The sequence below is a fragment of the Hipposideros armiger genome, unplaced genomic scaffold (genome assembly GCF_001890085.2).
Source record: "Hipposideros armiger isolate ML-2016 unplaced genomic scaffold, ASM189008v1 scaffold_2, whole genome shotgun sequence".
NCBI lineage: Eukaryota > Metazoa > Chordata > Mammalia > Chiroptera > Hipposideridae > Hipposideros > Hipposideros armiger.
This window is the reverse complement of record NW_017731352.1, coordinates 4,569,755-4,587,929: the sequence shown is the minus strand read 5'-3', so window position 1 is coordinate 4,587,929 and position 18,175 is coordinate 4,569,755. Positions and strand designations below refer to the sequence as shown.

The following is an 18,175-nucleotide window of genomic DNA, read 5'->3' as shown; positions in this document are numbered from 1 at the left end:
CGCGGCTCGGAGACCCCGGAGACGATGCAGAGGTTTAAAGAAAAAAAACGAAATACACCCTCTCCTTCAGTTCTGGGAAAAGGCGCGGGCTGAAGCACAATAGTTTTTGGGGGAAGCGAATGCGGGCGTCCTGGGGTGCGCCTTGGCAGCGTCTGTGTCCCTAACCCGGCGCTTCCCCAGCCCAGGCCTGCGCGCTGTGTGCCTCGGTTAGTCCTCCAGGGCTTGGGTGCGTGCCCTGTCCTAGACTCGCCACCTCTTGCTCTCCTGCGTCCTAGGCGCCCGGTTATGCCTGCAGCTGCCGCGCGGGGCGGAGGTCCGGCTGGGCGAGGTAGGGCGGCTGTGCGCGTTGGAATGTGCTCAGGCGGTCCCCAGGGCCCGCCACGAGGGAGCCCGGCGCTCTGGGTTCCAGATGCTGCGCGGTCTCGGGGAAGTAGGGAGGTATCAAGTAGCACGATTCCCCCCACCCCCCCACCCCGCCAATGAGAGTACTTATCTAATCCCAAATTGCAGGCGAGTTTTCTTAATGCTCAACGCATAAAACCCCGGGATTAAGAGAAGAAAAAGAGAGGGGAGAGGGAGGAGAATAGAGACTGAGATGAAAGTTTCTCGTACGCGTCGTAGAGGACTGAGGCGGCCGTCACTAGGCAAATGTCCAGGTGGGAGTCTTTTGGCCAGAAGCCGCGACCGCTCCAGTAACGGCTGAAGAGCGGGGAGGGGAAGTGGGGGCATCGCCAAAGGAAGGCAAGTCGACTCAGCCCGTGGCCCGCAGGGCCGGCGAGGGAGTGTGGGAGCTAGGCTCCGGGACCCGGATCCAGCATCCAGGTGACCTCGAGGCCGGGCCATACTCTGGAGGACACTTGGTACAGAGGGAGGGGTTTGGCTCCGTGGCCGTGGGATGCTGGCCAGAGGTGGAAGTTCCGCACCGGCCCGCGGGCAGTGCCCAAGCCAGTCGGTTGCCAACGCTCCTCCTCCTCAGCGACCCCAGCGCACACAGCTTTTCCCGCAGCGCGGACTTTCGGGTTCCCGGCCTCTCCGTAAGCTGGGCTCGCGCCTGCGCTCAAGAGGCAGCCCCTGGGCACAACGCGGTGCAATCGGGACACGGCGCCCTCGCCGCGGGCCTGACCCGGCTAGTCCTGGGGGCCGCGCTCCGCCGCCGCTGCGGGGCGTGCGGGCGCCACAGACCAAATGGGACCTCCGCTAGGCTCCCGCCTGGGGCAGGAGAGGCAGCAAATCTAGGGCTTGGCAGGTCAGAAGCGACTTGCGGGGAGTTGCCTCTCTGTGAGGCTCCTCGGGAGGGAAGGTTCCCCGAATCCAAAGTAAATGGGGTGGGTGATGCTGGCCTCCCAAACCTCAGGTTGCTCTGGGCTGGCGATTTCCGTCTGCCGACTTCCCTCGGCTTAGAGCATGCGTCTGAGATCTTCCCCCAGAGAGCAGCCGCTGGCTCTGCTCTTCTGCTCGAATAATGAGGGCAAATACCCGATTTCATTGAGTTCCAATAACTTTTCAATAACTTCTTAAAATCCTTGTCGTGAAGAAATTCTACCGTAGCAAGTTATTATCATTTTGAAAGACTGGCAATTGTAAGTGGCTGCATACTTTCGAACAAGTTTGTGTGTATATATAAATATTTGTGTATGTACACATGTATATGTGTGTGTTGTACACACACACACACACACACACACACACACACGATCTAGGCAAAAGTATAATATACATGCTAGTGGGCTGTCTCTCCGAACTTGTTGAATGAGCCTTCTTTGTTTCAGACACCTCTGTGGAGGAGTAATCGAAACTACCAAAAAAATCGCCAGTTTCTTTCTGTTGCATAGAACTTCTTAAAAGTTCCTTTTTCCTCACCTCATACACACCTGCAGCAATTACCCTCTCTGCTCACCCCCCAACAATAACCCTCTTTCTTTCACTTCAGCACCTACAGATCTGTAGGTTATCAGAAGTTGTAGTTCTTCTTCACATGGCTGTAAATTTATGACAATTGAACATAATGTGCAGAATTCATAAAGATATTAGCATTTTTTCAGTGTTGTGGAATCACAAATTTCCTCAAATCTTTAACAGAGGTTACCCTTTATAAAAGACTGCTTAAGGAAATATGATTAATTGCTTTTCAATTCGAATTCGTGTGTCAACAGGGCCCCTTTGGGATGGTGTAAACTCATTCAGCTCCAAATACAGCCCAGTATCCTGCCCAGCGTTCAAGTGAGCCATTTTTTTGTCCACATGAAAAGTCTTACAGAAACACAAACTTCTCAAACCAGTGACAAGTTTTCATTGCAAGGAAGTAGCAGAGTGTTTAAGGTAAGAAAGTTTCTGCTTTTATTGAAAATTTATATATGACTTCAGCATTGTAATAAATAAACAGATAACCATTTCACAAAAAAAAATGACAGTGCTATGCTAAAGAAGAAAATATTAATTGGGGGATTTACTCATAGTGGCAAGACAAACTTTTATCAATACAGAATAAATATTAACAGCATTCTTGAGCCAATGTTGAAACCCAACAAATGTAGGAACCAAGCTAGATGTAATAAATAATTATCTAGAGAAAAAGATGGCGCATACTCAGAAGATAAGACAGTCTTTGTAAACTGATGCATGTCAATTAATCCCATCTTCACAGCTCACCTTCAAATCATAGGACTTGTCTCTGGCTATGTTAAAGGGCCATCCTCTGAGGCAAGCAGAGGAGAGGAACTCTATTATCCTTATAGTGAAATGCAAAACACCTGCAGAAAAATCCCACTGGTAAATAGAACACAGTTTAATAAGTAGAATGAATATGATCTAACTATAAAATTTAGGTAACAGTGTTACATATGGCAGGACTGGAAAAAAATCATTCATGACATTTTTCTTATTCCCCTCTTACCCCCCTCCCACCATCATTATGCTATTAACAACAAAAATGTTTTCAAATTTCTTCCTATCAAAAAGTGAGGGAAAATACTAAGGGGAGGGTTTTCTTTTCTTTCTTATTTGAACAGTTTCTTGAACACTGGTAATACCAATCATTCACAAGGTGTCTGTGCAAATCTATTTCACATGATTTCAAGGAAATGATTAACTCAACAAAAAAAATCCTTAAACAAAGCTATTTTGGAGTTCTATTATCTGGAAAGGAGAGAGGAAAAGGGGTGGTGGTGGTAAAGAAGTATAATCCAGTCAAACAAAATGTTAAAAGTTTTAAATCAACAGCGAGTCTGACATTTTCTGGTCTGGGCACCCAAGACTAAAATGTTGGGAAAGATTCTGGTCCGGCTGCTATTGAAGAACACATTTCTCTTCTTTCTTGGCCATCTTGCCTTTGTTTTGCTCCAGAGTTCGCTCCAAATGCTCATCTTCTTCTTCGGCCCTGTAAGTCAAACAGGAAACAAAATTATTTTTCTTCGTGGAGGGCAGAGCCAGCACTCTCCTCTCGTCCCGCATTCTGAGCCCCAGCAGGAATGGGCATAGCGGGGGCCAGCGGGAGGCTGCCCCGGCCCATCAGAGACCTCTGGACTCAAGTTTCCGCAAACTTCTCGGCCCCTCAAGCAAGCACCAGAGCCTCGACCCCGATCCCACGGCCCACTCACTGCTTCTCCTGCGCGTCCAGGTCCCTGACGAGCGCGTCGCGCTTGTTCACCAAAGCCACCAGCTCATCCAGCAAGAGTTGCTCCCGTCGCTTCTGGGCCTCAGTCTTCTGCCAGTCTGCAAAGGACGGAAACTCGTTACACACCCGCAGGACACTCGCACCCCCCCCCACACACACACACACATACACCCCTCTCTCCTTCCCGCCTTTTCCAGTTAACTTGTACTCCGCAAATCATATTATTTTATAGAGCCACTAGCTAGTGTTTTGCCATTGTGGTAAGGTTTTCACCCTTAAAAACCTGCTTTCTAAATATTTTCCGCAGATGGAGATGGCTACGGCTGAACTGGAACCTGCAAAAGAGACGAGGTGTGAAGTGAACCATTGGCTAGCCCGAGGTGCGCACCTGATTTCAGCCAAAGTGGGGGAGGGGGCGCTGGAGGCCTAGAAGAGGTCGGCCCAAGGCTTGGTGGTGGGGGACGTGGGTAAATGAGGGGGCGGGAAGCAGAGACGGGCGATAAAATCATTCTGAAAAGGGCAGAGAATCTGCCTGAGAACCTATCCTCCTCCCCCACCCCCACGCTACCCCGTACAGCCCCATTCTTCGCTAATTTCCTCTACGCTCTATTTTAGCAGTTGGATGTATCTCACACTGGGCGCCATATGCTTCACAATAACTTTAAAAGTAGTGAATCGGCTAATTAGCATTTTCTTTGAAGTAAAAAATAAATTTGCTCTGCAATATTACACTGCAGCTCTCGATCGCATCACAGCCAGTTTTCTTTTGGAGAGGTTTGCTGGGTGGTTTCAAATCAAAGCACTTTCGCAAATGAAAAATTACATACTTCTTTTTGAAATTCCATGTTAAAGGTTGGAAAATCCGATGGGCAGTGCTCTTTCCATGGGTAGGAGGGTTTTTTGTGTGTGTGACGGTTTTAGACCCCAATAATATATTTCCTAATCTTTGCTGCCTGATAATTTCCTTAAGATGAGCAGCAGTTTGGTTTAATAAAAACAGGACCTAATCGAACATTTAAAGCATTTTTGAAACCAAAGCCAACTGCTCTCTGGCCAGACTGTAAGGGCTTGTAGCTGTCAATCAACCCCCAGTCTACCCCGCCTCCCTCATTAGGAAGGTAAACAATGAAAAGAAGAAGTAGATGATGAGGCAGATAGGAGAACAAATGAGGACCTAGAGGGAAACAGGACACCAGCTTAAAAAAAAGGCATGGCCACTGACTCATGCAGCCCCCGTCCCCCAGCAAATGCACTTTCCAAAAAAGAGAGAGGAGTGCAATCCTTTCGGGTTTCTCCCTTCTCTCTCCATTGCCCTGGGCAATCATGTTAAAACTCACATGGCTGGTGCTTATTCAGATAAACCTAACAATGCACACCGCTGGTTACCATGTGAATCTTCACAAACCACACAAGAATGTGCTGGTTCAAATCCCCCCGACCCCCTCCAAAGCAAAATTTATTCAAGACAGCAAACTGCTCAGCAGCTATATGAAAGCAAATGGTGCTAGAGGGAATTCTATCTTGTATTTACAAATTAAAAATTAGATGCATCATCATGCAATAAAGGTTAGAATAGCAGCAAGAAGCTAGAATAGTTTATTCAATTTTATCACTATTCCTTTCATTATAAGCTCAAAAACATACATATACATATGAAACATATCATATACTAATTATCCACATTCAATACAAAACATCACACAAAAAAATGGTCACATTGCATTCTTATAAAAAGAATGAAATATTCTATAGCATGGAGAGGAGTAAAGAAACGATTACTTTGGAAAGTTTTTTCCTTTAAAAGTAAGAATTTAAAAAATAATAATGAAACGGCAAAGCTGAAGGAAAGCCCTATCATTTTATTCTTCCGATTTAAATGCAACTGAGTTTCAAGAATGCTGGTCAATTTTCTAATCTGGTTCTTGTTCTTAATCAGTCTCATTCTACACAGTAGATATATTAATAACCTCTCTTAGGGTAGAAAGATCTTAAAGGTCATCTAGTCTAATTTCAGGTAACTGTAGTTCTGGAAATATTAACTCAGAAAACCTGCTAAATTTGTAAAAGATTTGTAACAAAATTTTATAATTATTAAGATTACTAATTTTGATGAATATTAATTTTTCTCATCCAACCTCAAGAAATTATTCTGATTATTGCTTTAATTTATAATTCTTTACTTCCAAAACATTTTGATAAGAACTTTACAACTGGGAAGTTTTCTCCACCATCCACTTAAAAAGTATAATTGAATTGAAAATTACAAAAATTTTTTAAAATCAAGAAAAAAATTAATTTTAATAGACGTAATTTTCTTAATTAGATTGTTCCTTCTTTGCACCTGAGCAGTGACTTTTAAGGCTTTTATAAATAATTAGAAATATCAAGATTTCTTTAATTTTTAAAAAATAAGATTTTAACAATGTGGATAAGAGAGAAAACTTATTTTTTAAACCCCTGAAATACTGAATAATTTTTAAAATCTTAACTTTTCCTAGAAATTAATATTCATCAATTTCCCATAACTGTAACAAAGACATCTTTAAGTTATGGTTAGGTAATTTTCATCATTCCACGGTCAGATTTAACTAACATTAGAACTTAAAATATTCCAGCATAAATGTATAGGATTTTTCATATTAAATCGGTCAGTACAACATTAATATCTATCTACAAAATATTAGTCAATGTAGAGGACATAGCTATGTGCAGTGAGTATAATACATCTGACATTAGCAAAACTACTTTTACTTTGTATTTGCTTTCTCCTGGGAGTAAATTTATACACATACACACAAATCTGAATACTAATTTGGGAAATTAAGTAAACTATTTTGATGACTTTTAAGAAAATTTAAAACCTTTAAAATTGATCAAGATTCACATTTGTATGTTCAAGTCTAAATTTAAAATGTGTTTTTAAAAACCCTTTTAAATAGCTTCACCTATACATAATGTCATGTTTTTAAAACTTGCATGTAAGTTTATGTTACCTGTTATGCATTTTAAGAAAGGATTAGTCACCTATAGCTCTAGTCACAGCTAGCTAGATGCACACTGACTTTGGCTTGGACAGACTAATGTAGGTTCTGATTAATTTAAAGATTCCAGTGTACTTTTGTTACAAAAGCCATATCCTCTCCCAACAAATAGGATTAAGTTTTGATGCTGCATTTGAGCCGAAGTGCTGAAATAAAGAGATTCTGTTGAGATTCTGTTTATGTCCATCTGCACTGAGCTGTTTTGTTAATTTTAAAAACTTCTTTTTATATATAGGGCCAATTATTCATTCCCTGATTCAGTTTATTTGCTGAAGTTGATAATTACCTTAGAAAAAAGGAAAAAGAAATACCTATAAACACTTTAATAGAAAGGTCCTAAAGTTCTTGTAGTAAACCTTCTACCTTGCCACTGTAAATAAGCCTGGGACTTTGATGAAAATTAACACTAGTTTTGTAAAGAGCACATTGGGGGATTGCAGTCAAGTCTTATCTTTAGTTCCAGTCAACTAGCAATCCTGAAAGAGTTTGCATCATCATCAGAGCAGGCCATTTGATAGGATTCTACCGCTGTACCTAATCAATCTATGGAAGACTGTGGCTGTGCTGTGTAACAAAACTAAAATAGATTTACAAATGGGGTTTTAGGGGATAAGCTCCTCCACAGGATTACATATTGATTTTAAATATAAAAAGCTTATCATATAAACCATAACTACAAAAATAGTGAACCTATGCATAAATCCCTTTAGAAGAGCACCCACTTCAAACTCTAAGCCAAGAATAAATCAAGATGTACAAAATCCTAGAGAAGATCCATTTCTTGTGCAGAAAATGAACATACCACTTTCTAAAAGCCCACCCCAATGTGTGCAGAAATAAATTTATCTTTCCTGGGGGGACATTAAATAATCTGGAACAACACACACACACACAAACTATAGGAAAAGTATCTAAAAGATGTTTGTTAGCTTAAGGGATCCTATAACTTAGCTCGGTAGAGTGAAACTCCTGCTATGAAAAACACCCCAGGGAAAAAAGGTAAAAACACAGGCCAAAGTGATTATGGATTCTCAGAAGAATGGATATATTGAATATTATTTTTTCTTTTGCTCTCAAACCAAGCTTTTAATATTTCTTTCAGTGTGCTATGGCCATTAATATTCTGTGCTTTTCTCCTGGTGAATGGTTTCAGCAGCAGATTTATTTGAAAAGATTTTAGTTTATCTATTATGAAAAACATCTTATAGCTACTACATAGAAGAGATGGGAAAGAATGGAGGGAGGAACTTTAAAACAAAGGAAAGCAAAACAAAACCAACTAGTGTTGCCTGTTTGTTTGTTTTTCTGTAGGTTTTTAACACTCCAAAAGGCTACTGAACTGTATATGTGTCCATTCTAAGGGTTGGCTCAGAGGACACTGTCTTCACTGGACTGATGGTCACAATTGACAGTACCTCTCCAGGATAGCCCAGCCCTTGTACGGCCCAGGCTAGTGGGACAGGCCTCCCTCTAAGAAAGTGTCTCTATTTGTGATCAACAGGCTACTTCTTTCTTCAAGTATCTTTTCTCAATCAACCAGCAAAAGAAACTGGCTGAGATTTAAGGCACAACCACATATGGGACAATGATATTAATTAAAAAATAAAACAAAACAGTTTGAAAAACTATGACTTCCTACTGGTCTTCTGTATGTACAAGAAGAGCAGGCAGATAAAATGTTAGATTATTTAAGATTGTAGGTCTGGTATATAGGGATAGGACTGCCAATGAAACCGGGATCTTTTATAGGTCTTGTGGCCCTCCTTTTAAGATGGTATTTGGTAATAATACTGGTTTGGGGATAGAAGTAATATGTGCCTTAAAAGTCAACTGTATTGTATCATGTATTTTAGGGATGGTTTAATTTACTATACATGAGAGAATGAATTAAAAAAAAACTTTTTTAATACTCTGTATTGAGGGTAATGTATAATGAATTTATAAAGAGTAAACTGTATAATGAGTTATACATTATACATACTGTATATATATATACATTTTATATTACACATACATACATATATACCATAAAAATAGTATTTGCTGTAACTACCTTTCAAGTGACTATTTAGCTTTCCAATCTCTTTTAAAAACTATACCATGACTACAAAAATTATATCAAGAGGAAAAATAACATTTAGTATACTTGTACATTTTATTTCAATGGCAAGTTTCACAGAACTTCTTAAATAATTTTGACAAATTTAATAGTCATTATTAATGGTATAATTTGATACATTTGGATAGCCACTTGAAGGAAATTAGCTACTGGAAATCTTTTAAATAAAGTAAATCTGATTTCTAAATGAAGATATACAAATCTTGTCAGTCATTTATCAAATGAGATTATAGATATAGAAGTAAAATAAGACTATAAATGTATAAGAACTATTTAGATAATTAGCATGTATTTTATCTAATAACAATATTCATTAAAATATTTTTTAAATATATGGTTTCATTTTTCTTTCCCTTACAAACTTGAATTTCCAGTTTCTGAACTAATTAGAATTGACTTATTATGGATCAGGTACCTTATCAGGTGAAGAAGGAAATTACCATGGATAGTCAATGGGTTAAGAGGTCAATATAGAATAGGAAAATAAATTTGCATTGATTAGACAAAAGGTCCATTTTACAGAGCCTAAAGGATTAACTTTTAAGCATCCATCTTTAACTATAAGACATTTTCAATTAAGAGGTAGAAAAAGAATAGCATTCTAAAACACCTAAGAATTAACAAAAATAATTATATACAGTAAATATCATAGTTAAGCTAGCTGATATTTACCATGCTTAGGATTCATAATTCATTTAAAAGCTTTATGAAAAGTGTGAAACTGTCTCATTTATCTCTTATGCCAATCTTTGCCTAAATAATCACTTAACAGGAGTTGGAATCTTAAGAACTATAATAGACTGGACAGTGACATATCTCTGTGAAAAATCAAAGCAATAAATCTTTCCCAAACATCCCCAAGTGGAGACAACTTTAAATTGCACATAGAAAATGTAATTAAATCATTTAACTCCTTATATTTTCCATTTTATTGACGTTTAAACTTACTAACAAAAATTAAGACAATTTTGTGTTTAATAGCAAGCATAATGATTATCTGAATTAAGGTCCCCCTTAGATTTTATATGATTCATTCTTTTACACTCTAAGGCATTTATTTGGATATTCTGTAGGTCCCTAGTCAGACCACACCTTTAGAGACCAGAAATGTATTTACACTCTAAATCTCTGACAATTGACAATTGACACCTCACATACCTCTCACTCACTGTAACATTTCTTACCTTCAATGGCTAGCATTGCCCGCAATTCCCGATTCAGCAGCTCATACCTTCGTTCTAAATCATGTTCTTTTTCCCTAGGCAAGTTACAAAAGTTCATCAATATGCTAATTACTAAATCATTAAACACTTAAAAGAACCTTTAGTTTACATTGATTTTAGGACTCATAACTGACTTTTCTCTTTAACTTTAAGCTACTCCAAACAAATGATACACAAACCTAAAACCTTCCTCAGATTGAATATGTACGAGTGCTATTATTTTTCTTCCTTCACTTTTGAATTGCACACAGGTATATTTTAATCTGCAGATAAGTAGTCTCATTCTTCAATGCTTCTTGTATTAAGTGCCAGGTATAAGGCTATTTTGTAAAATAGTTTTCATAGTTCACAATAAACACTGTCTACTACTCTATGTGAAAAGTATAAGAGCCATCAAAGTACTACCAGTGCAAATTTAATATAGAGACAATTTAAAAATCCAGGATTAGTTATTTTTTTGTGATTCTTCATAACTCCTTTATCAAGTTCAGGCATGGCAGAAATGACAAAAATAGATCTTTTCACTAAAATAAAACATGTAAGCCTACTCCTTCCCACACTAGGTGGCATTATATAAGAACATTGCTAGTGAGCAAAAAGGAACAAGCATTAAGTCCTATAGTGAACCAAATGCTAAGGACTAAGAATGCTTACATTTGGTCTAGTCTCCATTTTACTATAATTCTTGCAATCATATAACAGTCATTATGTAAGTCCTAATCTTTTACCCAAAAATTTAGGGTAACATCATTTGTAGAATACAAAGGTATTTTTGTCTTTATTAAGAGTTATTTTAATTTTTAACTTAAAATTAGATGTTAAATAAACTTCAATTTTCTTTTCCCCTCTAACCTTTAATATATACCAAACCTCCTTTTTGTACACAGTGCTTTATTTCTTTATTTCAAAAATTGTTTATATTCACTGGATTTCTGTATAATAAACACATTGTTTTTTTTTCAGTACCTATCACTATTTTAAAATTCTTACTGTTCAGATGAAAACTGGTTATACACTATTTTTATTTTACGTAAAATATATTGTTAACTCTAAAGAAATAAAAAAATTAAGCCTAATAACAATGAAGCCTCAAAGAAGGCAATGACAGAAAGCCTAAGCTTCATCAATGTTGTAGGAAAAACAAGCATAGTCATGAGTACTTACAGGAGAGAGAGCTGGTTCATTCTCCTTATTAAGGCATTTTTCTTATTAACTAACATAAACCATTCCTGCATCATAGCTTCTTCTTCTTCCGTGTTCCTTCCTACAATTCAGAAAGAGTTATTTCTTATTATATGACATTTACAAGGAAATAGTTTAACACAAGTTTTTTTAAACATGAAACATTTGAGCTACCCCGAAAGTACAAATTAAACTGTTTATAACAACCTAAGATTAAAGTCCAAGGCCTGAAAAAAGAAATCAATATTTAATAATTCATAAGGCAATCTTCTAATGCTGGTATTATTCAGCATGTATCTTTCAGTCCCCCTTAACATATCTACAGATCATACTAACACTGAGTACAGTAAGAAAAAAAGGGTTCCAACTTTTAAATCCTCCCCAGAGGCTGATTTATTATGTTTCAATGAGGAACTCCTGGCGCTGACAGACATATGGTCATGATAAAAAAAATTAAAAAAAAGTTAAAAAATCATTATGAGAATTACAAGACTAGCAGGAAGATCAGAGAAGTCCAGGGATTTTGTGAAAGCTTCCACTTGTAATGACTTGTTTTTTTCCTTATTTTCCTCTCCAAAAGTAAACTAAAGATATTTGTGCATATACCATTCTGGAACTCGTCATCCCTAATGTGTACATACTTGCAAATCATTTTAAATAGATTATAAATGACCAGGTTACAAAAAATGCTTATAGCTATCTGCGAAAAAAAACCACATTATAATAAACACAATAATATTCAGTAAATCAGAAAACATTTGAGCAGAGGGATGATCTAAACTCTTAGATTATAAATTTACTGATTGCACATTTAAAATCCACTGTCCCTAATATCCATTCCGTCACCTGTACCAACACTGCCTTTTAAAGGCCAGTGTGTTAAGGATTATAATAGATAGTGCATATTTGATATTGTTGATGTAGAAGTAGGCCACAATCATTCTCAAGAAAAATATTAATTCCCCACTATCTTCTTTCTTTCCTCTCCCTTCAAATTGTACCTAGCTAAATTTATAATTCTTTGACTTTATTTTCCTGAATTTCACCCTGAATTTCAAAATGATTGATTTATTGTTTTGTGAGGCCATCATTTGATACTTCAGTTCAACTTCTGTATAGATTCACAGGGTTTACTTAAATATCAAATAAAAAATTAAATATCCCAGCTAAGATTCAATATCCCAGCTATTTCCCGAAGTTTCATTTTCTTTTTAAGCAAGATGCTTTCTTTTAACTTTCCAACACACCACCAGTCCATTTAAAAAATTAAAACAATACAGAGGTATAACTGAGTAAAAAGTCAAGTGCTATTTTACCAACCCCACATTCCCCAATTCGCCACTCTATCTCTGTTTTGCAGAAGTAAATACTATTACAGTTTAGCATAACTCCTTCCAGACCACATACATAGTTATGTCTATCACATGCATATATACCTCATCTAAACACGTAGTTTTCTTTAACATGAAATCATATTATGTATTGTCCTATGCTTTTGTCATGCTATTTGAAGATCTACTTCATTCTTTTTAATACTTGCATAAATTATGGACGTACCATAATCTATTTAACTATTTCCACATTAATAGAAATTTGAAGAAAAATTTAGAATGAAAATAAAGAGTATAAAGAGCTGATCTGTGTACAAAAGATTAAACATGTACTTCAGAACATTACTGTAAAACAGATATCTGTTATTCATTATTAGGGAGAAGAGTGAGGATATGTTCCTTTATTAAATGCAGTTAAAACTTTATGGTACAAAGCAGACTTAGGATACGTTCTTTTAGCGTATGAACAAAAGTCTTTATTGTTTTACAGTATTTTTAATCTCTCTTTTAGGGTAGCTGGTTGTGTATTCACTTTGGACCATGTGATGTCTTGACACTGGTCATGTGATATAGGCTGCGATAGGAACAAATCCCTGGGTAGCAACAAAAGAAGAAAGAGTAAAAAGAAAAAGCTGAGAAAAAGCTTGCAATTTGGAAAAAGGCCAATTGTACCCTGGTGAAGGCCTTTTTGATCAGTGAAATCACACATGTGTGCAATATTAATAGGTGCAGTTTTTATGATATTTTATTTCCTGATTAAAGACTTAATTCTTATGTTCATAACCTAAGTGGCTTCTAAAAATATACACACATTAAAACTTTGTTTTGAGTTTAACTTAACCTATAATTGAGGCTTTCAGGCAATACTAGAAGTAACCAGCCTACTCTTAAATTAGCATCATTTTCTTCAATGGAAGACTGCTTCTTTGACAATAACAATATTGATGTGGTACTGGGTTATTTTCAGTTTAACTCATGCCTATGATTTCTAGATAAGAATAAAAGAACCACTAACCCTAATTGTTGGGAAAAAATTAATAATATGAGAGTCTCATGTTGCAGAAGGAAATAAGCCTAACCTTAAGAAATATTTAAAGACATATTGCTACTTAGTTATATAAATTAACTGAAAAAACATATTTGAGGTTAAATCAATTATGTTTCACTAACTTCTTATCTGAGATTGTACACAATGATGGAAATCTATACTTAGCCTAGTAATAAAAAAATTAAATTTTCTTCTCATACATCATTACACTATTGTTTTTAGGGATTTAAAATTTTTTAAATTTAAAAAGCTTTTAAAAGCCAGTAAGTTGAACCATTACAAATTAATCCTGACTTTAATAACTGGTTAAAGACCCCTTTAGCTTTATAAGTAACAAAAAATATTAAAGCCTGTGATCACAGTGAGCTTTTCTCATTTCTCCTCTAACCATTTGTTATTTAATCCAATACTAGTAATCCAATTTGTCCATCAGACTTTTAAAGGGCAGAATGCAACTTCCTTAGCTTAGACACTTTTCAAAGTACAATATATTTTTCAAATGAATGCTGGATGTTTCATTTTTCCCAACTGTTCCTAGCTCTAATGCATGAGGAAAAAAAGAACAAGATGAACATTGTTCATACTGATTAAGTAAGAGCTCATTAAAGAGCTGTCAGTGCGGTACTTTGAATATGCATGAAGCATATAATCAGATCTAGTACCGTCACTAGAGGAGAATACGGTAAGTACAAAGGATTGATTTAATTACTTAGAGTGGGCTGTGGTGGTAAAGCAGTCTTGTTAGTGCAAAAAGAAAAGAAGGCTGTATTCTGGCACTGTTAGAAAAAAGGCAGTTTTAGCTTCTGCCACAATACATAATCTCAGAATAAAGCACTTTACATTGTAGCTTAAAATGAAGACTGTCATTATTTTATAAAATGGCCATAAATCATTTATTTTTTTCTTTAAACCTACCTGATTACTTCTCTTTCAAAATTATCTTTGGTTTCTACTTATAACTACATTTTTGTCACTTTAGAGTCAATACTGATACTTTTTTAAATTTAAAAGTTTTTTCTGTTTCATGAACTGAAAAATTTAAGACGTACTATTAAAAATAATTTGAAATTTTAAAAAGTCAAAATACTACAGTTCAATATACAGTGACTAAAATGTGAAAGCATGGCTGATTTGTTATACTATCTTTTAAAACTTACTGCCTCATATTTATTATAAATATACATACAACCAATAAAAACATCACCGCAATGTTTAAAAGTATTGACTAATTAATATGGTCTCTGGTAAATGTTTTCTACTTTGTTTCTCCTTAAAGACTTCTGTTTTTATTTTGCCTCCAGGAATGCAACATCTTTTCTGACACTGCAGTCACAATGTCAGTTTTTTCCTTTTAATTAATTATTGTGGCTGGAATTTGATTTGTAAAAATTATTAAATGATCAAGAATAAAGATAATGACAGGAGAAAACTGTAAATATGACTTCAAATTATTCTTCCTGTCATATAGTTAACAAAAACCACTTAACAGAAAGCAGCATAATCACACAGCACTACATACTTAATAAATGTTAGTTGACTATCGGAATCACTTTTACATTCCATTTCCTCCAAAAAAAAGGCTTACAGTTGAGATTTAATTTCATTCAAAAATTCATTCATTCACTAAGAATGTGTATGTAGTTTTAATTTATTTTTTCAGAAGTAGCACTTTCAATGTACCCTTTAAATGAATAAAAGTGATGTCAAAATACTAAAATTTTGAATCATAGTTTAAGAAATTGTCTACTAGGGCCAGCGGAGTGGCTCAGTTGGTTAAGAATTGGCTTAAGAGCACGAGCTCTGAGCAACAGGGTCGCCAGTTCAATTCCCACATGGGCCAGTGATGCTGCTGCGCCTGAGCTGAGCTGCTGCTGAGCTGCCAACAGGTGGCAGGATGGCTCAGCTGCTTTAACAACAAGATTGCCTGTTCAATGGTGGGCTACGCCCACCCACAACTAAGACTGAACTCGGCACCTTGAGCTGAGCTGCCGCCCGGTTGGTTCAGTGGATAGGGTGTGTGCTCTTAACAACAACACTGCTGGTTCGACTCCCGCATGGGATGATGGCTACGCCCACCTGCAACTAAGATTGAACATGGCATCTTGAGCTTAGAGGCCACGAACTGCTGATGGGAAGCCAGATGATAACTGGCGCCCTCCACAATGAAGACTGAAGAACAACAACTTGGCTGGTCCCCTTCCGCAATTCCCCAACACTGTTCCCCTCCCCCAATTCCCCAATAAAATCTTAAAAAAAAGAAACTGTCTACTAATTAACTTTCCTAATTAATCTTTCACCATAAAGTTATTTAGAAAGATACATTTTTAGACAGTTAATTCTTATATAAATGCAAAATAAGAAACAATACAATTTTAGCAGAACAGAAGATGAATTCCATGGGAAAGAATGAAAACATCAAAATGTAGACTGCTGTACATATAAACAAATTCAAGATTTTCCACCATGAAAACATTAAAGAATGCTGAAATCTTGCCATAGCCCCTCAGTGGAGATGGCTGACTAGTGATCACATATGACCTTTAAAGGGCACAACATAGCAAAGCCAAACCAAACATAAAAACAAAAAAGTAGCCATTACAAATTATCTTGATGGTATGATGACATCAATATGACTACCTCTGAAAGACATAATATATTACAAGAGAGAGATACATGAAAGTATCCAACCAACTGGTACTGGAAAAACATATTTTGATAACAAAGGAAGTGAAATCTGGGAGGGTTATTTAATGTGTGAGAAAGGTGAGTTTACTGCAGTTACGTAGGGTCATGGACACATGAACTCCAAAGCCAACGTTATTGCAGGACTCCAGTGCCCCAGGTTTAGAAAATATTTTCAACTTAGGAAATAGAGCTTTACTATGAAAACAAATTTTACTATATAAGCAAATAGTTAATAAATGTTTCTACTCCAAGAATATCCTCCAACTGCAATCATATAAATGCAGCTCAGAATCTGTATTGGTGTTTTCAGCAGCAATTGTCTTAAAATTATTTGCTTAGCATCATATATTTGTTATAGTATTAAGAATATAGGGGCGACTTGTTAGCTCAGTTGGTTAGAGTTTAATGCTCATAACACCTAGGTTTGCCAGTTCAATCCCCACATAGGCCACTGAATTGCACCCTCCACAACTAGATCAAAACAACTACTTGTCTTGGAGCTGATGGGTCCTGGAAAAACACGCTGTTTCCCCCCCCCCCCAAAAAAAAAAGAATATAAACTTTAGGGAAAAACCCTGTCTCCTTTTGTTGAAATAAAAATAAACACGCCTTTTATTTACCCACATAGTAAAACAGAATGTGGGGAGAGACTCGGGCAACATCTCTACAGATAACTTTTGACAGACTTCTGTGCATGGACTTCTGACAGAAGGAGGTATAGACAATTTCACCAAAGTTTTTCCTCCAATGATTTACACAGAAGAAGCAGCTATTTCTCAAGGTTGAAAATTAACAGGAGTCTTCTTGTACTGACTCCTTAATAGAGTCTGAACAGACTTTTTATGACGAAGGTCAGTGTCAGATTTCTCAAAAGGAAAACTAAGCACAAACTTAATATAGCAAAAAGATAAAAATAAATTTAAAAGCACAGAAGTAAGAATCATGGGAATATTATAATGGATAAAATTCATTATATTTATTTATAGTTTAGTATTTTTAAAAAATTACATATGGGTTGCAACCATAACTTTTCAGTGCTAAGAGCCTTTAAAGGTATTACCATGGCCCACATTTCAGGTAATGTATGACTATTTTGACTACCTACTGTTTAAACAGGCACTTGGCTAAAGGCAAAACATTCAGAACAGAACTCTGAAACTATATTTTTTAAGGTACATTTAAAATATTTTGTAAAACGGAATAAAACACAGTGAGTCACTTTTCAGACATCATTCAACCAAATAGACTGCAGTCTACTTGGAGAATCAATCAGGCATCCTCCAATAAGGGAAAAATGTGAATTGTGAGCCATGCTTACACATGGAAAGCTTCCCCAGCCAATTCTCCCCCTCTCTTGAAGCCCCTTTTGTTTGGACTGCACCTGGCAGTCTCCTCTTTACCCCTTTCCCTGTCCTAGAGCCTTCTCACACTCATGTCATGGAAATGACTTAAAAGAGTGGCTCTAGAAGTGACAGAGGCATTAATGTTAAAGATGACCATGAATTACTGAATAATATTATTTCTTGAAAAGTGGGAGTGGAGAGAAGCAATATTTCTAGATTAATGTGTTTTAAGATTTGTGATTTTAAATATGTATATATGCCTAAATTAAATATTACAAGAAGTATTGCTAAACTTTTATATATTCAAGTATGTCAAAATTTCTGGGGGGAATCTTATTAGAATAGGGATTCATCTTTTGGTTTGTTTTGTGTGGTTTTTTTTTTTAAGGTTATCTGGCACATAATTTTTATAGGGTGGTCTGGGACCCAATCCATAATTTAAGTTTTTTGTTTTTTTTAAGATTTTTATTGGGGAATTGGGGGGTTGGGAACAGTGTTGGGGAATTGGGGGAAGGGGAACAGACAAGTTGCTGTCGTTTTGTTCTTCAGTCTAGTTGTGGAGGACGTCGCTTCACTGGCCCAAGTTGGCA

The 18,175-nt window shown here is 36.7% G+C and overlaps 1 protein-coding gene across 8 annotated transcripts in view; it reads right to left on the bottom strand.

Annotated features, from left to right (window-relative positions):
- Window positions 1-2,313: 2,313 nt before the first annotated feature.
- The window catches only part of EHBP1 (EH domain binding protein 1), a 322,290-nt gene continuing 306,428 nt past the window's right edge, over window positions 2,314-18,175 (bottom strand). For 5 of the 8 annotated variants that reach the window (XM_019634942.1, XM_019634995.1, XM_019635096.1 and 2 more), the window contains 4 exons: window positions 11,161-11,260; window positions 9,958-10,031; window positions 3,597-3,711; window positions 2,764-3,376 (listed from right to left, as the gene is read on the bottom strand). In XM_019634942.1, coding sequence (XP_019490487.1) covers window positions 3,286-3,376; window positions 3,597-3,711; window positions 9,958-10,031; window positions 11,161-11,260 — 380 coding nt within the window. In that variant the 3' untranslated portion in view covers window positions 2,764-3,285. Of the gene's footprint in view, window positions 3,377-3,596; window positions 3,712-9,957; window positions 10,032-11,160; window positions 11,261-18,175 lie in introns of all 8 variants that reach the window. The other 3 variants (XM_019634858.1, XM_019635047.1, XM_019635151.1) reach the window with 1 other exon arrangement.